General features: G+C 34.7%; 2 protein-coding genes across 2 annotated transcripts; one reads left to right on the forward strand and one right to left on the reverse strand.

Moving 5' to 3' along the window:
* Positions 1-2,541: 2,541 nt before the first annotated feature.
* Positions 2,542-15,062, reverse strand: LOC132056505 (uncharacterized). Its single transcript, XM_059448732.1, has 9 exons — positions 14,703-15,062; positions 13,016-13,110; positions 12,437-12,516; positions 9,791-9,832; positions 9,562-9,689; positions 4,247-4,427; positions 3,696-3,874; positions 3,270-3,497; positions 2,542-3,169 (listed from the first exon to the last, which is right to left on the reverse strand). The coding sequence occupies exons 1-9, from the start codon at positions 14,873-14,875 to the stop codon at positions 2,887-2,889; spliced, it is 1,389 nt and encodes a 462-aa protein (XP_059304715.1). The 5' UTR covers positions 14,876-15,062; the 3' UTR covers positions 2,542-2,886.
* A 6,667-nt stretch (positions 15,063-21,729) lies between these two features.
* LOC132057652 (uncharacterized) lies at positions 21,730-22,794 on the forward strand. The gene has a single exon (XM_059450273.1). It carries the CDS (start codon positions 21,730-21,732, stop codon positions 22,792-22,794), a length of 1,065 nt encoding a protein of 354 aa, XP_059306256.1.
* Positions 22,795-27,811: the final 5,017 nt, after the last annotated feature.

The raw sequence follows: 27,811 nt of genomic DNA on the forward strand, positions 1-27,811 counted from the left end.
ATGAGTAAAAATGGTCCATTAGAGGTTTGGTACACCCCTAACTCATTCCTCTTTTCTTTAAATTTCGTTATGATGTTTCTTTTATTTAAAGTGTTGTATTTGTATGTTATAAAACAAAACTCACATTATTATTGGAATCATTTATGGTTTGGACTAGGCAGCTTAGGTAAACGGTACATATGCCGTTTAGTTCGACCTTAGGCTCCCCAACGTGATTTTTCAAAACTCGGATTAATATAGACGTTTTCTAAAAGAATAAAAAGTGGCATAAAATCAGTAAAGGAATGAAAAAAATTAAGTTTCATTTTACTAAATATATACAGGACGTTGTCATTTTTCCTAAGTAAAGAAAATCAAGCTTGACGTTTTAAAATAGAAAGGACGTTTTTTTCTAGTTGTGAAATTCAGTTTTTAAAAGCTCTTTTTTTTTCAGTCCAGAAAAGTGGGTTTCAAAAAAGACGTGTAAATGATAGGCTTTTTATACCAAAAATATGTTCTTTTAGGACTAAAAATCAGGCAGAAAACTATTTCTAGATTTATGCATATGTAGTATATTTATGTACCAAAACACACATGTTTTCTGGGTTCAATTCAGACGGAAAAATTAAGGGTTTTTTTTAGGGCTAAGGCCCAACTTAAAAATCACATTTTCAGGCCCAAAGCCCATTTTTTTTCGAGGAAAAAGGATAAGAGAAAAACATGTTTTTCGAGCCCAATAATTAAAAAGAAATAGAACTTGGGCCAAAAACGCAACAAACCCTAACCATTTTTCAGAATAAGAAAAAAAAAAAAAGAGGAACATAAGGATGTCAAAAACGAGTTATAAAACAACAAACATGTTTTGAAATCTTTAAAATTTGCCCTTCGAGTTCCCCAATCGAACCCACGCGCGGTCAAAATTTTAAAAAAAAAAGAGTTTAAAATAGAACTTTTGGGAATTACCAAAATACTTATGCCTGTGGGCGACTTGGCATAAATGCGCGGTCCCTAACCATTTTTCAAAGAATAAGCCCATTAAAAAAAAAAAAAAAAGAGGAACATAAGTTTGGGCCAAAGCCCATGTCAAAACTTTGATTATTCCTTCTTAGGTTATAAACAAAGTTGCCCCCACCGCATAACTTTTAAGGATAAAATTCAAAGACCAAAAGTTAGTTGGTTATGTAATCAAACTCTTGTAAATTAAATATTTTTGTAAAAACGCGCGCGTGGGTTCGAACTCGGAACTATAAAGTTTTAGATAAGGACGTTGAAGGGCAAAAAAAAACGTATTAAATGGTTTAAGGATAAAATTCAAAGACCAAAAGTTAGTTGGTTATGTAATCAAACTCTTGTAAATTAAATATGTGTAAACTATCTGTAACTATAAAGTTTTAGATAAGGACGTTCTAAAAAACGTATTAAATGGATTAACCCAGACCATGTATGAGTCAAGCATGAACAAATTTTTTCATTCCACACTTTTAAAAGACTTTTTATCTTTATAAAAAACTACCACTATCATTATATATGAAAGGAACTAATTTTACTCGGATATTATAAATCCGAGCCTAAATACCCTATATGTAAAGGGAATATATTCAATTCTTTTCAAAAAAAAAAAAAAAAAAAGATAATATGCAAAAATGACAGACTTTTTTCCGGGAAATAAACACCAAATAAACAGTTCATGCAAATACTCACATTGGAATTCGAAGGTCAACCGTCTAGTACTGATCCTTAATACTAGGGTACCTAACATCTTCCCTAGGGGATCACCAGAACCCTTACTGAGAACTTTGGATTAAGAAGGATTTTTCACGGTGTATGAATAAACCCTTCAAAAACTCGGTTTTCCTAGTTTCCAAAAAATTAGGTGGTGACTCTTTTAAAACAAAGTCCGAAAGAGCACCAACGATTTCGAAGTAGCTTTTCCGAACGCTAACCCCGCCCGCGAAAATGCGAACCGTCACAATAAAAATACATACAAAGTTTAAAAATCTTAAGGATCTCGTTAATGTTTAGTTTTAGGCCTTCAAGTTTGCTGAATCACCCCTGTTCTTGCGTTAACTGGTTTAGAATTAGGTGTAGGTATAACTCAAGCTTATCCTTCTACGATCTTAATATGTATTTAATTGAATGATAGTAAAAATCTTCATCAAAATGCTAAAAAAAAAATTATAATTAACAGAAGCAAAATCTCAATTATGTCGCTCAATTTTTTTACCTCCATCTTATATTGTTCGCGTTCCAAATGTCAGCTTTGATATGTGGAGGGTGTTGAGTCTTCCACGTTAGTTGGTGATGTGATTAATTAATTTATCTCTTTACACAAATTATAATGAAATTTTTTACTTTATTAAAGCTCTGGGTACCAAATTTTTCTTCTCGTTTCTCTTAGGGTCTTATCATACAAGATAGATATGTGTATTTGCAGTTTAATAGATGTATATAGTCAAATAAAGAAGAGAACCAAAAAATTAAATACAAATCCAGCCAAAAGATTTTATTAAACGTTGCAAGAAAGGCCTGAAGCAATTTGAAAGATAAAGAAAGACACTAGTGTTAACGTGAGGTTTGATGGATCATTAAGAGACTCAGTAGTTTACAAGATACAACTGCTAAAAATCTCAAGTATACATTGCTACAATATATGCTACAACAGATGCTGGGATTAAAATCTCAATCCCATATCTAATCCTCGTCCTCCCTTAAAACCACTGCTTATGATTATGATCTATTCTAACCAATTTTTGCCTCATGCATTCCGCTATAACTGAGAAAACCAACCATCTCACTAGCTCCAATATATAAAGCCATGCAACAACGAACTCATTTACATTCAATAATTTCCTAGTGTTACATTGTAAGCAGCTAATTGAGAAGGAACAAAACTTGGTCTGAGGTTGCTTAAAAGGCTCCTCCTCGAACCCATCGGGCTGAACCTCCCTTTGATGCACTAGAATGATAGTCACCAACGTTAGCTACGAATAAAGGATCCCTCTCCTCAAATGCTATTTCATCAACACTATTCCCAGACGAATTCTTCTGATCTGTATGTTCCAGTTCTTTCGTCAAATCCTCCATTGTCTTCTTCAAAGTGGCTTTGCTCACCTGCCCTGCCTCACCCATTGAGATGCCAACCATAGTAATCTTTGGAAGCAAAGGTGATGGACTTAGTTCTCTGCATTCCCTGAGAGTAGTAATCATAAAAAACTTAGTTTATTTTCCACAAACAGAATTAATCTTAAGATGGAACACGTTATTTTCATGAAAAATTAACTGAATGGGACCTTTTATCTTGTATTATCTGCTGCTTCTGTCCTTTACTCCATGCAGGACTCAACCAGCCCCCAAAAGGGAGCCGGAGATCCAGTCCTAGTCGTTTCTTATTAGAGACATTATCTGCTCCTTCGACAGCTGAGGTGCCGATGCATTGTAGTTGGTTATTATTAGCCTCCAACTCAGAATTATTAACACACCGGGAAATCCTACACGCTCTCTGGAAAGAAGCTGCGCTCCTGCAAAATCAAACAATTTTGGTATTGAGATATTGCAATCAAATGTTTTACCGTCCAAATCTTTGCTCAGAGTTTGGAAATTTCTGAGACACCCGGATCTAGCTACTGAAATTGCGACATAAAATGATGAAATACCATCATCAGTGTTAGGCATGAAATTTCTCCCTGCAACGGAACTCTTGAAAATGGATGACTTACCTCTTTTCGAATGAGTCAACCAAGTAAGGAAACTTAGGTTGAATTCCTGTCGCTTTCCGCAACCACCTGTTCCCTAGAAGAACTTTATCAACACCATGCAGAAGTTGAATTTCAGCAGCCTTTGATATTACACTCAAAGGTATTGCTGGTTGACCCACTTCATCTAGCGCATCTTGCACCTGACCAATAATGGGCTAGTGATATTTCGTATTTTCCACAGCACAACAAAATAAACAAACTGCTAAAACCAATAAAAGATTAAATAAAAAATAGGAAAAAGCGAAGAAACCCAAGAGGCTAATGGCATATGGTTTAGACTTTGATCAAGGCTATAACCATTCATAAGATGTCCACATTTGTGGTTGGCGGCTTTCCCTACCCTTCAAATCCATGTAAAAAAAAAAAAAAATCAACAGATCCTATTGTCCATCTCTCTCCATCCCACCCCCAACCCAACGGAAAACCACCTTAGAATTTTATTTTATTTTATTTTTTAGAAGGTAACGCATAAAACCACCTTAGAAAATTTATCACTATCCTCCTTTTCGTACCTCAGGAGGCTCCCACATACTATCTCCCATCTCTTCAATTACTTCGGCAGCCATGTTGTCATCAAAAACATCCCTTCGGCGTTGCATGTGTCTTGTTTGAATCAGTGAATGGAAATGTTGGTCAACAGATTCTTCAAGAATGTTATCTAACATGTTTTTGTCAAAGAAGTAAGGAGTATACCTGATAAGAAGATGAACAAATACATTTAAGATAACAAAGGAGAAAAGGAAAGAAAACTAAAGATTGAAAAGCTGCCAAAGAAAACAGTTAAATTGGGAATCACTATTTAGGACTCTTCTTAATAAAGAGACTCTCAGAATAGTTAGTTGATAAGGCAGTTTTGACAAAAGGTGAACTGGACACTTCCATAAAATTACAAAAACAAATCAAATAAATAAGATAAGTGGGCTGGACAGTCTAAAATTCCATTCACAAATTCTGCCGTATACTTCAAAAGTGCTTATAGTCATGAGAGCTTTTGCACCAAAAGATCAGCCAATCACCCCATCCTTGAAAGTGATTCAAATAGATACTCTGTCCACTATCGTTTATACAAATAAAACGTGGTAACAGGAGGATATAGTCATGATTAGCTTAATCATTCAATGTTCTGGGTTATAAGTTAATAACTCATGATCCTCTGTTTCTCAACATTCATTCCAACTGGACGAAGGGCTATACATTCAGATACCCTGTTTGATTGTACCCGGACTTTTGTCTTCCATTTGCAACCTTTCTTCACAGAAGGGATAAGGAAAGCACCGACAAAATGAACATATTTAAAAACTTGTTAGGAGTTTTATGATGCACAAATTACGAACTACGAGATTGAATTCTTAGCTATCAATAGCTACCCTAAGAAATTATAATACCTCTTCTTCTCGTTTCCTTTAGGAAGCAGAGAGGTATGCAAGCTTTTGCTGAATGTAATCATATTAAATGGTTCTTTCAGTAGGAACTTTCAATCAAAGCAACTTGTGATGCTTTTATCTGCAGAAAGTGGGACTCCTGAAAATGATAATTGATCCTAAAAAGTGAACACTATGCAACTATCGTGTTTAATTGTAAAGTTGGCCCATTTTTAGGAGCCTGTTTGGCTGGGCTTAAAAAAAGCAGCTTATAAGCTGAAAACAACCCAAAAAAAAAAAAAGTTGGGGTAACCCAACTTTTTTTTTTTTTTTACAGCTTATAAGCTGCTTTAGATAAGCTAAGCCAAACGGGCCCAATTATTTTTTGGGCTTATTTTAAGCACAAAATGACTTTAAGCTGGCCAGCCAAACACTCAAAAAAGCTGAAAACAGCTTATAAGCTGTTTTCAGCAACTTATAAGCCAATCCAAACGGGCTCTAGGTTTCCTTTTACTGGTGATTTCACTGTCACATACTAATAAATTACTTCTCATATTTAGATTTCTCCCAAAATAAACACAAGCATCCCTAAAAGGAATACTTTAAAGTTTTGTACAATAAAGAATACATATAGAATCCACCTTTATTCTGTTCATTTTTCTTTACAAATCGAACTCACCATATGACTCTGCATCTTCCATAAACAAATATTAAATAATTTATAAAGATCCAATAGTACTGCTCACTAATAGATAGCGTCATACTTCTACGTGAACCTCCGCTATGAATATCGAATATCATAGCCATAAATAGGATTAAAATGGATCTAGCTCATAGATGAACTACCAGCAAGATTGTAGCAAAGAAGTTGAAACCTACCCCTGCCCTCCATTCCTTTCCGTAACCATGAAAATCAAATTGAACATTCAATTTGGGCCAGAAGAGTATATAATATTGAAGTTTTCAGAAAGCAAACATGGGAGTTTTGAGCCTCTTCACTTTTAGGCCAGAAACTGCAAGATCAGCCACTCATTACATAACTCAAAACAGTGTAGCCAAAGGCTCATATCAGGCTCTCTTAAGCCCTGAAGCTCAATTAATGCCAGGTTGTACGATTTGCAATGAGGCACTTTTGTGTAATGTGTAGGCGCCAAGATACCAAGGCGTGTGCCTCATTGCCCATGAGCTGTTGTAGACACTAGTAGACGCTAGATATTGTTTAGGAGGGCAATAGTAGACACTAGATATTGATGGTTAAAAAATAAAAAATAAAAATAACATTAATTATTAAAAAGCATTATGAAGAAACTGCTAGTGGTTAGGACCGAAATTAAAAATTTAGTAGAAGAAACTAGCTCAAAAAAATATAAAACTAAGAATTTTCAACTAAATCAAGAAATTTAAAATGGTTTTTAAAGCTAATTCACATGATTTTACTTCATATAATCAATTAAATATAAATATTTCAATTCTTTTTTTTTTTTTTATAACATGGGAACCCGCAGATGCTACCCTTCGGGTGCGCACATAAATATTTCAATTCTTTTGACCAAATACTTATTGTTTGTGTTTGCAGTAATTTACCTGAACTATATTTTTTTATTTTTCTACATTAGCGCCTTTTTGGTTAAAGTGTTGGCACTTAAAGCCCCAGCAGACCATGGCGCTTTTCTGAGTTTTCTGCATTTTCAACTTCTGTGGACTATAATTTTTCTCACGTGCATCATTCTAAAAAGCCATCGGTGAAATAGCCTACCTAACAGTTACTTGCTGTGATAATTAGTGCTGGCAAAATGGTTTTTTTTTTAAAAAAAAAAAAAAGTAACCATCCAATCCGACCTATTAAATATGGGTTGGATAACCGTCTTTTTTAAAAATGGATCAAATATGGATATTACCCATAATATCCACTAAAAAATGGAAATCCAGATGGATAATATATCACCATATGGATATCCATATTATCAATACCCATTTGTCTGCTTGTTATTTTTCATGAGTTCTTTCCGGGAGTCTAAGATTTTTTTTTTCCTATTTTATTTGTTTTTTTTTAATTATTATTATTTTTTTCATTTTATTTTTTCAAAGATCTAAGCTTATTTTGGCTTTTAGCTGTGTTCTCACCTGACCATTCCTGAAGTCTGTTAATCTATTTTTTATCCATGTCAAATATGGGCGGGTAGGATATTTTATCCATTTTTGTTTAACCCGTTTTTCGACCCGCCCATATCCATTCCGACGTGTTCGTTTGCCACTCCTAGTGATAATTAACACATCCTAGATTGATTACGTGGAAAAACCAAATATACTTTTTTTTTGATGAAAAAAAAAACCAAAAATACTTTAAAACCTCTTAGCGATTGAACTCCCTGCTAATTGGTTTCCCATTGAATGGTTGTAGATTTTCTACTTTTCGGGATACTGCTGGTATTCGGGAGGTTTCCCATTATTAATAACATTATTTATCTCATTATAAAGTTGGTTTCCTGGTTATATACTTAAATCAGTGTTTCTAAAAGTGAAAAGCACATAAAACAACAAGGTCCATTGAGCTCGAAGTGAAAAGCTTCTAAGAAGCACATGCTTCTTTGAAGTGAAGCGTTCAATTTATGAAAAATTAAAAAGTGCCGGACATATAGAGTTTAGTACTAGAATAATTATTTCAATTAAGTAACTAATTTCAACATCCAATATGATAAAATAATACAAATAGTAATCCAACCCCTCAAAAGTCGAGATTGAAAGAACCGTCACTGATGGCTTTTAATAATACTGGGCTATATAAGTTTAGCTAACCAACAACAACATACCCAGTGTAATCCCACCAAGTGGGATCTGGGGAGGGTAGAGTGTACGAATGTAAGCGGACCTTACCCCTCCCTTACAGGTAGAGAGGTTGTTTCCGATAGACCCTCGGCTAAAGGAAAAACAGTTCAAAGCAGTTCGGAAAAGGAAGTAACGAAAATGAAGAAGCCATGACAAAATACTAAAGAAAGCATGACATAACATTATGATATATTCAGCTAACCAGTCATGGGAAAAAATGGATTTTGAACCTAACTCAACCCTAGAAGCTAGCTCATGAGGTGGATTGTCCAAGACCATATGAGGAGCCAAACAACACACCGATGTGGGACTCTAACAAATGTTTGACTTATATTTCTTTCTATTCATTGACGTCAAGTTTCATCGCAGATCCTAAGCTCTATGGTTCAGTCTCACTCATGTAAGTGATACACTCCTTGAAGTGTCACCGTCTGACTGATGTTACATTGCACTCTGTCGAGTCAGTCAGCGTTAGGAGGCAATTCAAAATTTATTCATTGACGTCAAGTTTCATCGTAGATCCTAAGCTCTATGGTTCAGTCTCACTCATGTAAGTGATACACTCCTTGAAGTGTCACTGTCTGAGTGATGTTACATTGCACTCTGTCGAGTCAGTCAGCTTTAGGAGGCAATTCAAAATTTATTCTAAAATCCTATATCGATTAATAGACAAACCAGATACGACAATTCAAAGGTACTTCACCTTCCTTGATGTTTTGATTGAATGTTGCAGAATCTTTTACAGCTCTGAATTAAATTAGCAAAAATAACTCTCATCTCCTTATAATCGTAATTCTCACTATCACAACTAATTTCATCTGGTTGACAATTTATTTCCATTTTTAGAAACAAAAAAAAGAATGAGTGGGTTCATTCTAAGTTGCTCGGACTCGGGTGCGGGTGTCGGGTGCGGATCTGGAGGTCGGATCCTTCGTGATCTAAATTTTAAGCTTAGGGGGTAGGGATCCAGCCATCCAGGTACGGATATGGGTGCGGGATTTGGCTAAAAATAAATCAGATATCTAAAAATAGAGTTATATGTCTAAATTATGAGACATTTATGTGGAAAACTTACAAGGTATTCCAAGGAGAATTTTCTTTTTTTTTTTTTTTTTTTTTTTTTTTTTTTGGGTTTTGATCCAAGGAGAAAATATTGATCAAGAGGAGAATCCCAGAAGGAGATATAAGGAAAGGACTGACATAGAAATTTTTATATACAAAGTATTCCATTTTCTTCGATTTAAACTTAGCTTTTGCTTTGATTATAGAAATCATTGTATCTGCCCCGAATTTCTACGTCGATTTTGGTCAAAGTACCGAAAATCGGTTGACCATATCCGGTATGGATCCCACACCCACACCCATGTCATGTTGACATGGGTGCGGCACTGAAGTGAAGACTCCAAGCAACTTAGGGTTCATTTGGCTGATAACTTATAGGGATGAAGGGACCACTCAGCTATCTTACCATGACCATGAATCTAAAGACACTGTTATATATCAACCCAAAGTGGGCTTTGGTTAACAAGGCTAGTATGAAATAGTAACAAGGCTAGTATGAAATAGTATGATAATATAAGTGAAGCAACAGATGTTGCAAATCAGAAACACAAGTGACTGCATATAGAAGATAAATATACCATTTTATACCATCTGTAGTTGCTATAGCAATATCTAAGTTCTGAGCACTGAAAACAGGAACACCGTCCACCCTTTTTCTTCCATCATACGGCTGCATCGTCTTAAGCAGTTTGTTGGCTTCCTTGACCTGAATGTGCAGCAAAAATTTGCAGAGATTTTAAGATGATAAATAAATGGCTTTAATAGTTGTTTCCAGAATCAAATCAAGATCTCAAAACAGCATCAAACCTGTTTCTCATTCGGAACAAACTGGAACAAGTGCGGTTTTTCCTGCACAAAAAATTCATATGGTGGTAAAATTGTTTACGAAAGATGATAACGTGGTAAAATTGTTTACGAAAGAAGTTTCCACTAAGGAGGAGCAACACCAGAACCTGGTAAATCTACTATCAATAGCTTTCTGGTGGAAGGGAATCCTTAAACTCTAACAGGTATCATTTTACTGAAAGTCTTAACCATTCAGAACTAGCAAATTCACATCTCTTACTACTAGTGATTATTGTCTGCTTTGAGCCTAGGCTGCAAAGCTTTAAAACGCGTCACTAGAGTCCGAGGCTTGTTTACTTATATACCCAACATCTCTCTCGTGCTTTAACGATGTGGAATTTGCCTAGGGTGTTACAGTTTCCTAATCCTAATTCGGAAGATGCAATTCTGCATCTTTAGGAATCAAATTTGATCAAGAAATGGATAAATCTGGAAACCAATCCATCTATATTTTGCTCCTAAAATGTGTACTATACGTATCTGGTGGACAGTATGTTGAAAGGAAGAACAGAAATTTTTTAAGGCAAACATACTTAGCCTTGAAACGTAGATATATCTCTTTATTTGCTTTTTGTGCAACCTTACAATTACACATGATGTACAAGCAATGACTTATCTGATAAGGGAATTGCATGCTCTCTGATTAGGTTTTGTAGCTTATAAAGTTACTCTCCTCAGCGTTGTCAAAAAAATTTAGCTTTGGTAGCATAGGCTCAGTGCAAGTTTACCATTTATAAAAGAACTCTCATTACTTTTAAGAAAATTATATTTTTTTTCCTCCTAAATATTGCTCCTTCAAAACATAGTTGATGTCTTCTTTTAATAACTAGTGTACGAGCTAGCTTGCATGCACCTCAATCAATTCCATGGGGCACCTGCTACCTCCCACCAATGCAGGTACCAGGTCAAGCATAGTTGATATCTTATAGCTTAAAATAGGGGTGGGCGTTCGGTTTTTCGGTTCGGTTTTATCAAACTTCGGTTTGGCTATTTCGGGTTCGGTTTTTTGAAGGTGGACACCGAACACCGAACCAAACGAGTTCGGTTCGGTTTTTTCAATTCGGTTTTTTTGATATAATATTAGAAGCGATTCCATTGACACTAATTCATATTCTCAAAAGCAATAAAACATAAAACTGATAAATTGAAATCAAAATCAAACAAACAGGATACACAAGAACAGAAAACTATAATCATGATATAGGATTACTAGGTGTTATATATATACCGTAAGAATAATTAAGACACATAAAGGACATACATTAATCCGAAAGACACATCCTAGTTACCTTTCTTTGTTAAGGATATTTGATTTTCTCAATTGAAGTGGAAAATTAGGGATACAAATGCAAAAGAGGAATTATTACAATTGAGTTTTTTTTGCTTTAAACTTAATGGGCCTGGACTATTTTAATTTTTTTTTTTTTGGGTAATGTATTAAATTTCGGTGCGCGTTCGGTTTTTCGGTTCTGTTTTATCAAACTTCGGTTTGGCTATTTCGGTTTCGGTTTTTTGACGGTGGACACCAAACACTGAACCAAACTAGTTCGGTTCGGTTTGGTTCGGTTTGTTGAAATTTCGGTTCGGTTCGGTTTTTCGGTTTTCGGTATTTATGCCCAGCCCTAGCTTAAAATGCATGTTTATACTAAATAAATTCAAATTCCTTGTATTTAACCTCTTAAATTTTTAAATGATGTAGTTCACATAGCTCAACTTGGTATTAGAGTGACAAACATCCAACGTTTTTATTCATTGCCGCGTATCAACCAAATACTGCTACGTGCTTGGCCCAAGAAGAATCATTCACACGCGAGACGTGTTATATACCTATAATAATTAAATTGTTCTTTCTTAATAGGTTAAGCCATTATTCAGTAATAGATGAAAAAAAGAATTTGAGGTAAATCCAAAATATAAATGTTCACCCACACACATCACTACAATTTATTTGATATTGTACGCCCTATATAATATGTTATATGCAAATTTCGAGGAAAAAAAATTAGTCCGAAGAGATAATAAGTCGTAAATAACATTCAATTAGTTTCATTAAACACAAAGTAGGTAAACTAAAACTAGACCATAAAGCAGTACTAGATCCAATATGATTCTAATCCCAGATCTCCCAAACAAATTTGATGCTTCTCTCCAACTCCTTGTAGTTCAAGATTAGTTTGTGTCTTCTACAAGTTCTCATTGTGGGATTTTAAACTCTTTTACCTAACTATAAACTCGTCGAAAAGACTCTATCATCCTTAATTCCTACATGCAACACCCCCCCTCCCGCCTCCCGACCACCACCTGTTGTTGCTTTTCTTTTTCATATAAATGCAATGTGGTGATAAATAAATGCTTTCTTCGTTTGACATTTGCTTGACTTTACTGTACATATTTCACCATCAGATATTGATGGAAATATGATCAGAAACACAAAATGATAAAAGTTGAAATATTCCTATTAGAATACGATAGTCAAGTAGCCCACCATCCATTTAACCAATCAGTGCCCCTTTTACTACAAATAGGGGGCGATTAAGCTGTAAAACTAACTACTCCAATTTCAAAACAAAATACACGCCATATTCACAATTTTGACCAAGAAAGTACCTTAAAATGTTCATATGCTAAATCAAGACGGCATGCACCCACCACTCCACTAGGAATATTCAGCTTTTTAACATAAGAAACTGGAAAAGCAAAAAAGTCAGCATGCGAGAGATCTCAACAGATAAAACACTATCAATCAAGATATGAGGGACTTCCCCATCAAGGAATTTTTCAGTTTGAGGGAAAATATAACGGAAGGATTCTAGTTACATGGACTTATTCAGTTTTTCTTTTCCTTTTTTCTATAAGCAAAGGAAAGAGTTCGAGTTACATGATTTTTACGGATCAAAAAAGATAAAAAGAATTTGAATTACATGACCCAATGTTTAAAAGGATATTTTCCATGTGAACATGAGTCATTCATGCATTGTCATCTCAGCAGTCTAACCAGCAACCACAAAAGGAAAAAAGAGAAGAGAGAGGGAAGGTGTAAGCTAAGGACCTAAAGATTTCAACAATTATAATAGCAACAGGCCTCTTATTACTTTATCAAAAAACATAGTAATGCGTATTCATCCTGGGAGAGTGGTGGCACCATACAATAAATAGAAATAAATATCTAACTCATTCAAATAAAACCTGCATCACCGAGATCCATGAAAAAACGAAATACTGGACCATTCCTTTCGCTCTTAGTAACTGTTGCAAACATTCTCTTCAGCCATTCTGGTGTCCTGGATATCAAAAAATTAATCTTATGAATGACAAAAAACACTCAACATACAACTTTTCAAACTACTGACTAGTATGAGATGATACAATGAAGATAAGATAGTGATTTTAAAATTTTAAAAAATCACTATACTTTGTGCAAATATTATCTATACACTGGCCAGCTAAGGAATTTGCTTGTCAATGACAACCAATTCCATCAAAACTTCAGCACATACCAAATAAAAGATGATGTCCAGCTGCACGTCAGGCCATAGGATCATAATGAGCACAAGTAGTTTACTCAACCCAAAAATGAAAGATCTAAAACAAAGATAAGACACCTCTAGGCTCTAGCTTCATGGGAACAGCATATTAGAGAACAAAAAACCGTGTTGGTTTTTTACACGCAGCTGCAGACCGCATACAAGATAATCAACGAAATGTCTGTAGTTAATACTAAAGACTCTATCTATGACTAGACTCATATTTTTATGCAAGATGCTTGCAGAAGTGAAAGAGACTACTACTTAACAAGTTTTTTTACAAGGTTATTTAGCATGTGATTTAACGGAAAAAAAAAAAACTACTACATGAAATTTTGAATTTCACCAAAGTTGTATTTATTGCTATATTTGTCCACTAAACGGGTCTTGAAATGAGATGGTAAATATGTTTCCTCTCTTGATGGTGAATCTTGATAAGCTGATACTAGGAACCTTTTTGGAGAAAAGCTAGTCACAAGATGGGTATAAGAGATAATTTTAAGCCCAAAGCAACAACCAACCATGGCTTTTCAGCAATATCAGTTCTTAACAGTAATCAACAATAACTTTCCAGCAGTAGTGATTTTTACTTGTAACTTTTTTTTTTTTAATCAATTAAGGATCTAAATTCTTCAGGACCTCTATGAAATGCGATATTATGTTGCCTTTCGGTGCTGTGAGAGATACTCCATTCGTTCCTTTACACTCGATTATGTTATGAGTAATTTAAAGTTTACTGAGTGCAACAAGACTAAACTTTGTCCCAAGCACAAAATATGACAAGCTTTGTTTACTTACAAGTTCCAAAAAAAAATATGACTAGCTTTGTTAAACCTTTAGGAGGCTTAGATGTCTATATGACTAAGAATACCCCCATTATCCAGTCATCTCCTCAATAAAGTTAGAAAAGTCTTAGACTTATTTATGCAATCCTCCAAGCCATTGAAGAACTCAGCCTTGTGGCCGCCGCTATCCTTCGGGTGCGCACAAGTAAACCACGCTCCTGTGCAATAGCCCGCAAACCACACAGGAGAGATAACCCGCACTAGGCAAGCAACGAGGACCCAGAAGGCAAATCCTTTGATGTCGTAGGCAGGGGGTTTTGAACCTGAGACCTCCACTATGGAAGTCCCATGCTCAAGCAACAGACCCACCCATGTATTCGTACCCCCGTGGATTTAGACAACTAATAATCACACCACCGATACTAATACTTCCCCAGTTCCTACTTATGCCAAAACATTGCAAAAGAACAACAATTTGTCTGTACCCATATCAATTCTCATAGCTAAAACATAACCTGCCATGCCAATACAAGGGAAGCTCAAATGAAACAGGAAAAGAGATACCTTTTGGAGAGAAAGGGTATGTCAAAATGGGTAGAAACAGCCATAAGACCGGTCCCAGAAAGGTCACACATACTAAAAACCTGACCAACAAACGCTGGCCCACCTTTTCCGGTGGTGTTGAGGCCAGAGATTCTCACAGTTGATGGAAAACCCGACCCGGAATCGGAAGGCATATTGTTGACAACAATAGACGATGTGGGTACCCTTTGTTTTCTTGAATACAATGATGAAAAGGGAGAGGAATTGAGTGGTAAGAAGGATTTAGGTGAAGAATATTAGAAGCGCAAAGGAAAGAAATTCTTGAAGTGGGGGCAATGAGAGGTGATTATTTATTGCGATGAGGTTCACTATCACTAGCGCACGCCGTGGACAGGTGGATGTACGGGTTTTGTATGGGGGAAGATTTTTGTAAAAATTTCAATTATGGGAGGCTCGGAGGACAAATTAGACTTTTACCTCAATGAAGAAACAATAGAGCAAGCGAGAAAAAGAATTAATCTTAGTATATTTTAATCGGACAAAGGGTATAAAAATATCATCTGTTCATAGTATCCAAAAATGTCCTCAAACTATATGAAATTAAACTAAAATGCCTCTATTGTTACTTAATTGGGTCAAAAATATCTTTTTCCTAATAAACATATTACTTTTTTCTTTTTAAACATATTTTTGTAATGAAACTATTATTTTTAAAGAAATCTTTTCCTATTTCTTTTCTTTTAAAATGTCTTTAACTGATAAAAAAAAAAATTGGGATGTAATTTTTTTTCATCTTAATCTCATTTTATCAATCAAAATAAAATTACTACATGTACTTTTTTAACTAATAATATATGTCATATATATCAGATCATAGTAACCTTATCATTAATTTTCATTTAGATCACAGTAAAACTCTTTTTCTTAATAAAATATGAAATATTTTTATTTCTTAATCTTTTCCCAACTGAAGTAGGATAAGAATTTGCTAATATAATCTTTGATTTTAAAGTTAAGATACAACAATCATAATGTCATAAAATAAGAAAATTAATTACATTACTTCAAATCACAAAATATCTTTAAGATATCATCGATGGAGTTATTGTTAACCATTTTTTCATTTCAAATCACATGGGATCCTCACTTTCTTTCTCTCTTTTTTCACACAGTGACTCAAATTGTTGGATACTTGACTCTGGCGCTTCTGAGCACATGACTTATGATTTTTCTACTCAATAGAAGGGTGGGTTAAAAGCAAGGATCGACGTCCTTGCTTCCTTATATTTTAAGGGCAATTATGACAATTCATGTGTCTCTCCACTCTTCTATTAAGTAGAAAAATCTATCAGCAAATCCTTTTATATTCTACGTTCTTCTACTTTTTGCTTCTCATCTTCTACATTCTTCATTCAATCACACTCTCACTCACTTACATCCACCATCTTCTCTATTGTGATTCTCAGGGTTTTTTTTTCTCCCTGTTCTTCTCTGTTGCTCTGCAAGCTTCTCTCTTCTCTTCTTCTGGATTTACATCAGTGTCTATTTGGGCATTTGATGGATTTAGTTCTGTGGTTTCATAAAGTTTTGATTTTTACCAAGATATGAGTCAAAAAGGGATTGCAAGAAATTGATTTTTGATATCATTCTCTGGATGTGTAGTGGATTTTGATCTTTACAAAGATCTAGATGTGTAATGGGTTTTGATAAGACTCTTTATCTATAAGGTAGAAGTAGCTTAATTTTATAACAATTACAACTTTGGATTTTCCAAAAAATAAATCAGGTGAGATTTTGATGAGAAATGGGGTTTTGCTTAAAGATTAAGTTAATAAGAATCGACTAGCCAATTCATGATATATCAATTTCCACGCTTTTAAATTCTAGCATCTATTTCAATCTCGAAATTCTTTGTAATAGATACGGGTTCTCATGCTTTTATTCCGCTAATGAGGAGTTCAAAGAATGACAACTTTTGCTATTACTTGAATTAATATGGAGTTCAAGGAATAATAATTGTGTTAAAGAAAAAAAAATAAAGATACTGGTGATGAGGGAAGCTATAGAATGTTGGATTGGAAAAAAAAAAGGAATAATGAAGAAGATGGTGTTTTGGAGATTTTGGCAAACAAGCATCCTTGAAAAATGTAACAAATTAGAGGCTAATGACCTTAATCAACTTACACCAATGAATTTGGCTATTTCAATTAAGGTCATAATTGAACTAACAATTACTTATTGCTTAATCATTGATAAGTTTTCCGAGATAATGACTCATCGAGGTAGTACATAGTTAAACATTATTAAAGCCAAAAAGGAAAATCCGATGGTGGACTAATTTCTCATTGTTGATGTTTCATGTACTATTCCACTAAGATATCAATTCTTCTGAAGTAATGGCTCTGTTGGATAAATATGAATGTGGTAATACTGGTTGATAATTTGATCTAGAGTTTGGTTCCTATAGTTGTATATTTCTTTGTATTGATAATGTGATGCCTTTTTTTTGTTAAGCTGCATGTTACTCTATGACATTCATAATGTAAAATATGAAATTTGAGTTGAAAAGAGTCATAAAATCCAAGAAGTTGAAAACTGTCAATAAGATAGTGTCGTGCGGTGTGTTAACCTATAATAGATATCATAATATGTTTGTACCAAATAAATACATTCCTAATGCAGAATAAGAACAGATTGCTGTAAAGAGTAGAAAATACCATAAGTTTTATATTACTAATAGTTGGATTGCTATGTTATGTTTGATCTTATTTGTTGCAGGCTTGAGTCTGTGTTGCAGTAATTGTGTTCATATGCGTGTTCAGCCTCTTTGATTTAAGGAAGTGTCACTCTTCTGCATTGTTTGATTATCGTTGCTTTGTTTCTTCAATTTATTGTGTTGTTGTGGGATTTGCCTGTCTCTTTATTTGTTGTTTATTTACTTTGAGTATAGAAAATATGTACTCTACATTTGTTTAAGTTGTTTTCTTAAAATTATACAGACTGAATATATGGCACTCATTAAAGTCTTTTTCCAAAAAAATTTACAAAAGTTGCTGCAATGTCAGACGATAAATGTAGAAAAGATCAAACCTTCGAAACCATAAATGTTAAGAAAGGAGTTAGGCGACGGGAGTTATATAAGCTAATGGCACCTGAAAAAAAGGAGGCATGTTTAGCTCAACGACAGGAGTTATATAAGCTAATGGCACTTGAAAAAAGGAGGCATGCTTAGCTCGACAATGAGCAAACAAAGCTAAAATAAAAAGGCGTTGTCTGCACGACAATTCAGTTAATCCATCATTCTTTGAAGTTAGCACTTCTTTCGCGGAGCAGGCTTCCTCCGTTTTAAGACGGTCATCGCTTCTTGGTGAAACAGGTTAGGCAGTTTTCCTACAACTTACAAATTTATCTAAAAAATAACTTAAGCTAAAAAGTTTTGTTTATTCAATAAACAGGATCATCGTCAGGCATAAAGCCTGCACATCATGGTAAAAAGTCCGCGGTGACTACAAATCAAGGTTGGTTCCAACCGTTTCACTAAAAACAAGAATCACCACACATTTCCTAGGTTGCCTATTACTTAGTCCTTATGTTAAAGTTTAATATTGTCACGACCCGACTAGGGCCATGACGGGTACCCGGGGCTAACCACCGAGCACCACTCATCTATTACTCATTTTGCGGTCATTCATTAATTTCATGCTTATAATCATAGAAGAACCATTTCTACTTGAGACATATTTACCTTATATACATAAGCCCTCCGCTATCAAAATATATATATATATATATATATATATATATATATATATATATATATATATATATATATATATATATATACAGACACATATAATAAGGACATCGTGAGACCATACTACCCATACATACGTATCAACGAGCCTCTACTGGAGTACTAGACATATGGATGGGACAGGACCCCGTCATGCCCAAAACATATATATACACAAAAGAATAAATCAATGGCACCTCCAGAACAATGGAGTGCTCTCAAGTCAGCTAATGGCTCCTACGAGTCTGGATCACCTCCCCCCCGTCTACCGGTGGGCATGAACACGACGTCAAAGAAAAACGGACGTCGCACGAACATTGTACCGAGTATGTAAGGCATGAATGAAGTGAACATAATAGAGAAATCATAAGACATAAGATGAAGATATGACCTGCGTAACTTTTAGGGGTGGATACATTTCACACATATATCTAATATAATCATAGTACATGTATCATCATAGCGCATACCATATCTATATATATCATCATCGTTAACCCGCGTCCGGGTAACCATCATATGCCGCCCACTAGTGGTGTCATGCCCGGCCCTCTAGGCTCAGTGTAAACATAGCAGCCCGCTTTAGCGGTGACATGCTCGGCCATTTAGGCACGGTAGAATCGTATGCAGCCCGCCTTCGCGGTGACATGCCCGGCCAACTAGGCACGGTGAAATCGTATCATCATTTAGTCAATATAAACTTATCATTACACACATCTTATAGGCATATCATAACCTTATCATAACTTAGCATCATCATACATTCATCATTAATCGCACATTAAAGCTTGTAGGTAACCATGACTATGTTGGGGTGACATGAGGTCGTGAACCCCCGACTACGTTATGGAGTAATCATAATCGTTATATCTCACCTTGGAAGGACTAACATGTTAAGGTGAGTGCACACAAAGAAGAGCATAAATGGAACTATACTTAGGGTCATTAGATTGTAGAAACATCATATCGTGTCCATAGCAATTACTTTATGGAATTAGCATATCATGAACTTTAGAACTTTTAGGCTCAACTCATAGTCATCATCATCATACTCACATCGTATCTCTTTTCTTTATCTTATGAAAAGCTTTTTATAACCGTGGACTCATAATTTCTGATGTGTAGGAAAGTCATGGAAATATAGGAGAATTCATGTCATAAGAGTCATGCCTTAGAAAGAAGGGACTAGCCTTACATACCTTTTCCTTTAGCTATTCTACCGCTTGATCGTTCTCCTTCAATGCTCACGTTTTTACCTTCAAGGGAGTCCATATAACATTAGCTAAATGATTATAAGAACATGCTTACTAAGGCTAGAGAAAATTGGGCAGCATTTTCTTTGTTTATACAACTTTCCCCATATTCCATATCAACTTCCAAACATTCATAACAACATTCACAATATTATAAGCAACAATCATCATTCATCTACATTATCCACATTTCTCAATTTCTCCATAATCATGGTCATAGTTCACTATTGCATTTTCTCACATATAATACTTATCCCATGTTCTAAATGTCATTCATAACATACTTACAATCACAACATATCAATATTCATGATTCACTCCAAACTACTACTCAAAATCTCATTATTCCTGTCTTTGTGACCCATTTTCTATTTTCTTCCATCATCTAAGTCTTTCAACCTCTCATTACCTTAAACAACATAAAAAGATCATAAAACTTACCTTAGATAGTGTAGGAATGAGCCTTGAGTGAAAATACTCTTCTTGCACCAAAACCCTAGTTCACTTCCATTGGAATTTCTTGGCTTAGATGAGCTTCAATGAGTTTCTTGAGGTGTGAGGTGAAAATGAAATGAAATAAATGAACTTGGGGTCCCTTATATCATTTCCCAAAAATCTGGCCCGACACCAATCTACGGACCAACATACGGTCCGTATAAATTATATGGACCGTATATCTGGCCGTATGTTTGGTCCAGTGGAGTTACCATTCTGGGCAGGATATACGGTTGAACATATGGCCCGTATGTTTTATACGGCCAGTATGTTTGGCCGTATAATGCCCAAATTTTCCAGAAGTTCGTTCTCGTCGACTCGTTTGACCTCCAATCCTTATAGAACCTTCTTGACACTTGTTTAACACCTCAATACCAATCTAAGGGACATTATAACTCTTCTCCAAAACATCATTAAGTCATCATTAATTTGATACTCGTAAATCTTGCTCGACACACAACATATACCTTGTTTTCCTTAACAACTTCCGTCTCCTACCTCGAATGTCTTTGAAATCTCATTTAGAATCATCAAATGCTATTTCTTACTTATCAAGACATGGTATACGTCGTGCCCTTCGTTAGTCTATTCACTGTACGTAACGGAAAATTTCCGAGGTGTAACAAATATGCAGAAAGATTTCATACAAGTTGGTACCTTAGGTAGTGCAGAAGCAAAAATCAGTTATATTAGCTTGAAAGATGTTCCGAATTGTGAATTTTGTGAAGCCAAAAAGTTTGAATATGAACCGCCTGCATTTTATTGTAGTAATGGTTCGATTCACTTAATTTCACATCAAATGTCACAAGAGTTAAGAAATTTGTATTTGGAAAACACTGAGGAATCAAAGGAATTTCGAACTTACATTAGAACAAACAATAATATATTCTCCTTCACATTACTCGGAGTAACTTATGATAAAAATTTGGCAAAATGAAGTAATGGAGTTTATACCTTTAAAGTCCAAGGATAAATGTACCATTTTATTAATGATTTGGTACCAACTAATCAAAAAGCTAAGAACTTATAATTGTATTTCTTTAATAGTGAAAACGAATTGCGGAATCGAATGGCATGCTCAAACAAGCTTAATGAAAAAATAGTGCAATCTTTGATGGACATCTTAAAATCTTACAATCCCTACTCTAAGTTTTTGAAGTCTTTAATAAACATTTCCCAACTGTCTGGTTTCTACATTGCCCTTAGATGTGTTGGTCTAGATCAACGAATCTACAAATTACCAACAGTTTCAGAAGTTGCTGGGATATGGGTAGAAGATGATAATAATAATTGTGTGTTCGTGCCGCATATTCGCATATACACAGAAAGTAATAGAAGTCAAATAGTAAATTACTATTACATTTGTTGTGATTCATTAAAATATCCATTACTATTCCCTTATGGTCAAAATGGATGGCACTGCGGTATTAAAAAAATAAAACCTTCAACTGTCTGACCCAACAACTTAATGTATTGTGAACACGAAGAATTGCCCAGTGTAAGGAATATGTGTTCAATAGATGGTTTTCTTGATATGGAAGCTAAAGACATGCAAAAAGGAAAACGCAAAAGAAATATTGTTTCTTGCCGTGAGTATTATTGTTACAAACTGCAAATAAGAGATGATGAAAATATAATTTTGCATTCTGGAAGATCATTTCAACAATACACAGTGGATGAATGGATTAAAATTGAAAGCCAACGATTAGATTTTGCTTCGTTTAATCGAGATTTATTTAGAATAGATATGTTAGGAGGACTCTTAGATATGTTACATCATGAAGAAAGAGAAGCTTCACAAATAGGTAGAAATAGATATCTTCCTCATAGCTTTATGGGAGGTCCAAGAGACATGCGCCGCCGATATATGGATGCTATTGCATTGGTGCAATGTTTTGGAAAACCTGATATATTTTTGACTATGACATGTAATCCTACATGGCCTGAAATAAAAGTTAATATCCTACGAACAGATGAAGTACATAATAGACCGGATCTAGTTAGCCAAATATTTCATGCAAAATTAGAAGAGTTAAAAAAAGACATCTTAAGGAGAAATATATTTGGTAAAGCTGCGTCATTTATGTATACTGTAGAATTCCAAAAAAGGGGACTTCCGTGTGCTCATTTTCTCATTATATTAGAGGAGAAATACAAGTTATTGACTCCTGAAGAATATGAAAAATATGTTTGTGCTGAATTACCAGATCCTGATACCAACCCTGAATTATATGCACTTGTTACAAAACATATGATTCATGGTCCTTGTGGTGTGTTAAATCCAACAAGTATGTGTACTAGAAAGAAAGGATACTGCAAGTTTAAATATCCAAGAGAGTTTGCTGAACAAACAAGCAAGGGAAAAAATTCATATCCAATTTATAGAAGACGAAACACCAGAAAAAGTGTAAAAATTAGAGTACATCTAATTGATAATTCATGGGTTGTTCCTTATAATCCATCTTTACTTTGTAAATTTAGCTGTCATATAAATGTAGAGATTTGTTCTGATATAAAAGTTATTAAATACATTTATAAGTATATTTGCAAAGGACCTGATAAAACCCCCTGAGATAGAAAAAGAAGCTAGAGATGTTCATTTCGAAAGAAGTATTACAGTTAATGAACAAGATTTTGTTGTTAGAAAAAAAAAATATCGAACAAAAAAGAGCTTACCATATCATAATTGAAAGAATATTTTCAAATAGATCAGGCGCTTTCTTTATTGACGGCCCCGGTGGAACTGGCAAAAGCTTCTTATGCCGTGCCTTATTAGCTACTGTAGACATAGCGGGTTCATAGCTTTAGCTACAGCAAGCTCAGGTGTTGCGGCTTCACTACTTCCCGGAGGTCGAACCGCTCACTCACGCTTTAAAATACCTATTGACATTGAAGAAAATTTTAGTTGTAATATAAGCAAACAAAGTTCATTAGCTTCTTTGATTCGAGAGGCTAAGTTAATTGTATGGGACGAAATCTCAATGGCGAAAAAGAAAATGGTTGAGGCTTTAGATTTACTTTTAAAAGATTTAATGGAGACCAATATACTATTTGGTGGAAAAGCAGTTATTTTCAGCGGTGATTTTAGACAGACCCTTCCCATTGTACATAGTGGAAAAAAATAAAATTTTATTCGTGAGATCGAAAAATACTCATCCTTTGAAGAAGTACTGAAAGATGTTTGGATTTTTTTGCTTCATTTTTAGAAAGTACACTTGCGCTACCCTTAACTACACATCTGTGGGATTAAATTGTTCAACTCAACTACTGAAACTGCTATGGCACTAATGTATTCTTAATCAATGCATACTTTCTCTGAATTCAACAACTTTTCTTGCATCTTAATTAACTTATAGATAGCTTATTTATGTTTACACCATGCCTCACCTATTAAACTTCAAAATGTCTTTTTACTACTTTATAACATAATCCAATTTGAATTTATGGTCACCGATCACACTGGTAGCACAATAGCCTCCATCTCGGACCAATCAGCAGCGAAGATGTTGAACCTCACAGTACAAGAGATTTATGACGTCTGCCGTGCAAAGGTGTTTCATATGATCGAATTTATAAACTTAAGACAATCATCATGACTAACTAACTGTCTCACTGCAGAGAAAAGCACCACTTCTTGACAATGCGCATAGACAATTAAGAGCAAGGACTTTCAGAATCCAAATGAAAAGATTATTTTTCAAAAATCAGGACAAGCTAGCTGTATTATGAGGAAAAGAACCTGCCAACCAGCCATTACCAACTGCACCAATGATGGGCACCGCTGAAGCAAGCAAGCAAGCGCAAGGCTATGGAGATTGGCTCAGAACCAAGGAGCCAGCAAAACCTGCCCACCAAAGATAGACCTTCCAGCACTAGACAAAAAACAGAAACCAAGGCTCCTATCAAAAGGGACTGAAAGCTACTCGAAATGTAAGTCTCACAATTTCACACATAACTGAATCTTCTATTACTTCTAAATCGATTAGCTGCTATGTTATGTTTACCAATTTTAATACGTATGAATTTCACACCTCTAGATGGTATAGTAGTTTATTTCTATTGACTCAAAACAATATATCTTGGATAATAAAACTTAGGGAAAAGAAGTCTGTTGGCCATTATATTGGAGTTCTATATTCAGATTTTTCTCGAAATGCTTGCGGTTTACCTTCCCCTTCTTTCCATTGAGTGTAGCGCTGCAGTAATGTTCTCACTATATGAAGTTCTCATTGTGACGAACAACATATGTCCTTAGATAAGAGGTATAGGTTTCCAGACCTTTTTGTTTGTATTTGAATGAATGCATAGGACCCTCTTTCCATTGGACCATTTAAACTTGCGGTTTATGTATGAAGATGTGATTTTATATTAAGGCATAGTTGGGGCCTTCATATAATAGGTTCTATTCGTGGAAAGTTCATGCTTTTAAACCAGTATATGATGTATTGTTGGCAGAGGTTGCTTTCATAGAAAAATGCAGATTTTAGCTGAAGAGGTATCAGCTTATTTCCACATTCACATGGATTTGGTGAAAACTAATGCAAAAGGAAATGCCTTCTAGAAGAGTAAGCTATTTCAAGAAACCAATATCAACTATGCACTGTCTCTAAATTTGTTTCATGTATTCATGTCGTGTTGTATTTTTTCTTCTCATAGTTCATATTTCCCCTGACTAACAGATTTGTTTCTTAAGGGAGCATAATGTGCTTCAATAAAATGGGTGGCTCATTTTTATGCAAGAAGCTTGCTGATTTTCAGTATGACATTTTGTTTCAGCTCTTAAGCAAAATATTCAAAGGAATGACCTTCAAGACAAAAGAAAATTGATCGATGACTAATATATTTGTTTTTATCTATCTTAATTTGGGTTACAATAATCCCAGGAGAAAGAAATTTAAATCAACAATCTGCGTCACTTCAGGCGCAAAAAAAAAAATGTTACTTTGATTGCTAAATGACGGTGGCACAGTAAATCTTATGCCTGGTAGATTTGAACGAATGCATTTGCTTTAATCCTCTATTTATAGCATTGCTAAGTAGTCATTAAGTTAAGAAAATTATTCAATTTCTACTGCCGCTATTGTTCATGTCTCTTTGAGTTGTTGTGATAATTTGTTCATCTTATATGCCTACACAGTTAAAGTGAAACCTGTAGGCAAAGATAGTCTATAGTAGAGAAACCTCAAATTGAAAATTTATTGTTGTCATTCTAACACAGAGTTGAGTAACTCAAGATGAAGAAGTGTTTTTGCCTAATTTTATAGTTGTGATGCTTGGTCTTTGTTTCTGCCCTCACAGCTTTTAATCTCATCTCTTTTATTTCTAATCTTAATTTAACTTGCAGGAATGTATGTTTAGCTACTATGTTTTACATGCGTACTAATCATTTGATGAATGTGCACATATATTGCATGATAGTTTATTTTGTGATCACTTAACTAAACAATGCTGGCATCATTTTGTTATCAGGGTTTATCATTTTTTGTTATATCATCTCCTTGCAAGATTCTTATCCTCACCTTTAGCCTTTGATTTTGCCAACAAGTTTTTGAAGCATAGTAAAGCACAAACAGCTATCTTTTTGCCACAACACTGTCTTTTTTGAAAAGCTGGATTAAAGAAAGACGACCATATGTGATGCCCCATGCTTTGAAAAGGTACACTGCACTACTACTACACTCTCTACATCCATCACTTGAACATTTCCGCTAATTTTAACAACAAATTTCTACAGGTATTTTGTCAGCCATGGCGTCGCACAGCTACAACATGCATGACTGCTACTAACAAAATAGATGAATGCATTACTTTTTAACTGTTTACCAGTACCAGCTTCTGTAAATATATAATATAAATGATATGCATATATATCTATCTATCTATCTATCTATCTATATATATATATATATGTGTGTGTGTGTGTGTGTGTGTGTGTGTGTGTGTGTGTGTGTTGGTCGATTACAACACCAAGACCTTGAGGGCATTGTATATCCAAGTCTTGTCAGAATGTCATCCAAAGGAAGTTTGCAATGCCACACTCTCCATGAGAAGAAAGATATCTTGATTGGCAACCATAACGCTCTAACGCACGTCGTTATGGCGCTTTGGAACACTGCCGATCGCCAATGTAATAGACAAACAACATTTGTGTATATGTATTAATGTTCATCTATATATATGCATAGACAGTGCAAACTTATGTATGTTTATTAGCAATATAAAATATATATACTACATACACATAGGCTAATAAAATATATATACTACATACACATAGATACACTATAATCCAAAGTGTTGGGTTCGTGCGCAGCACGGGCATACGCCATCTAGTATCTCTTTATTAGTCTCACTATTTTACCTTCTGTTATCTGATATTACTCTACACAATGTCCTTTTTATTTCAAATTTCAGATTTACTACCTTATCAGTCCATAATTTCACAAAATAGCTAACTTGATTATTGATTTTTTCCTCTTTTAGTGTAATATTGCAAGTCCCTTCAATGAAGAGGCAAGTGATGATTCAAAATGGTCTTTATCTGCTCAATTCAGTTTCAGTCAAATCCAACCTAGTTCCTAATTTTAATGTTTTAGTTTCAATAGACAATTTAGCTTCTCAATACGTTTGTAATCAGTCTAACGTTGTTGAAGTTTCAAATTCTATTTCTATTCCTTTAAAGCTTTGAGCTAGTGATGTAAGCTTATGGCACATTAGATCGGGGCATTTGCCAATATCGAATATGAAGAATCTTCCTCGGTTTAAATTTGTTTGCATCTATGATTTTATCACTCTTTGTGATGCTTGTTCAAAGGCTAGACAGTCTAAGTTATCATTGCATCCCTCTATCATATCCTCTAAATCTGTTTTTAATCTTATTCATGTGGATACCTGGGGACCTTACAAGACTACTACTCACACTGATTACAAGTATTTTTTATTTATTATAAATGATTTTAGCGGGGGACATAGACCTATCTACTTTAAACCAAAAGCAATGCTTTCCCAGTTTTGGACATTTTCTAACCTTAATAGAAAAACAATTCAACACCATAATGAATCATTAGATCAGACAATGTTAAAGAACTTGGAACTAGTTTGGTCAATTCTAATTTTCTATCTTCCAAAAACATATTACATCGAACAACTTGTGTTGCAACACCACAATAGTGCGAACCCTCATACAAGTAATCGAACTTGTGTGTCACTATATCTTAAAACCTCTTCAAACTCACACATTTTGTTTCAATTTGCTACATTTCCTTCTCCGGACATATACAGCTTGGATGAGGATTGGGACCTCACATTTATGAAAAAACAACTCTTCTCTTCTCCCAAACTCCGTAGTAACTTGCAACACGAAAATGTTTGAATTTGCGAACATCAAGATTATTCTAGCTGGAGATTGATGACATGGTGAAGCAGGGACACTAGAATTTATATTCACAAGTAGTGAACAGAGAGAAGTTTCTAGACGGATGAACAAGGTAATCTTGATCCATCATTGAGTTTCTTTGGACCTATAGTTTAATCTACTTTCCTAGCCGCTTATTATGTATAATGTGTATGTTATCATCATCGAGTTTCTA

This window comes from Lycium ferocissimum, chromosome 5 (genome assembly GCF_029784015.1).
Source record: "Lycium ferocissimum isolate CSIRO_LF1 chromosome 5, AGI_CSIRO_Lferr_CH_V1, whole genome shotgun sequence".
Lineage (NCBI taxonomy): Eukaryota > Viridiplantae > Streptophyta > Magnoliopsida > Solanales > Solanaceae > Lycium > Lycium ferocissimum.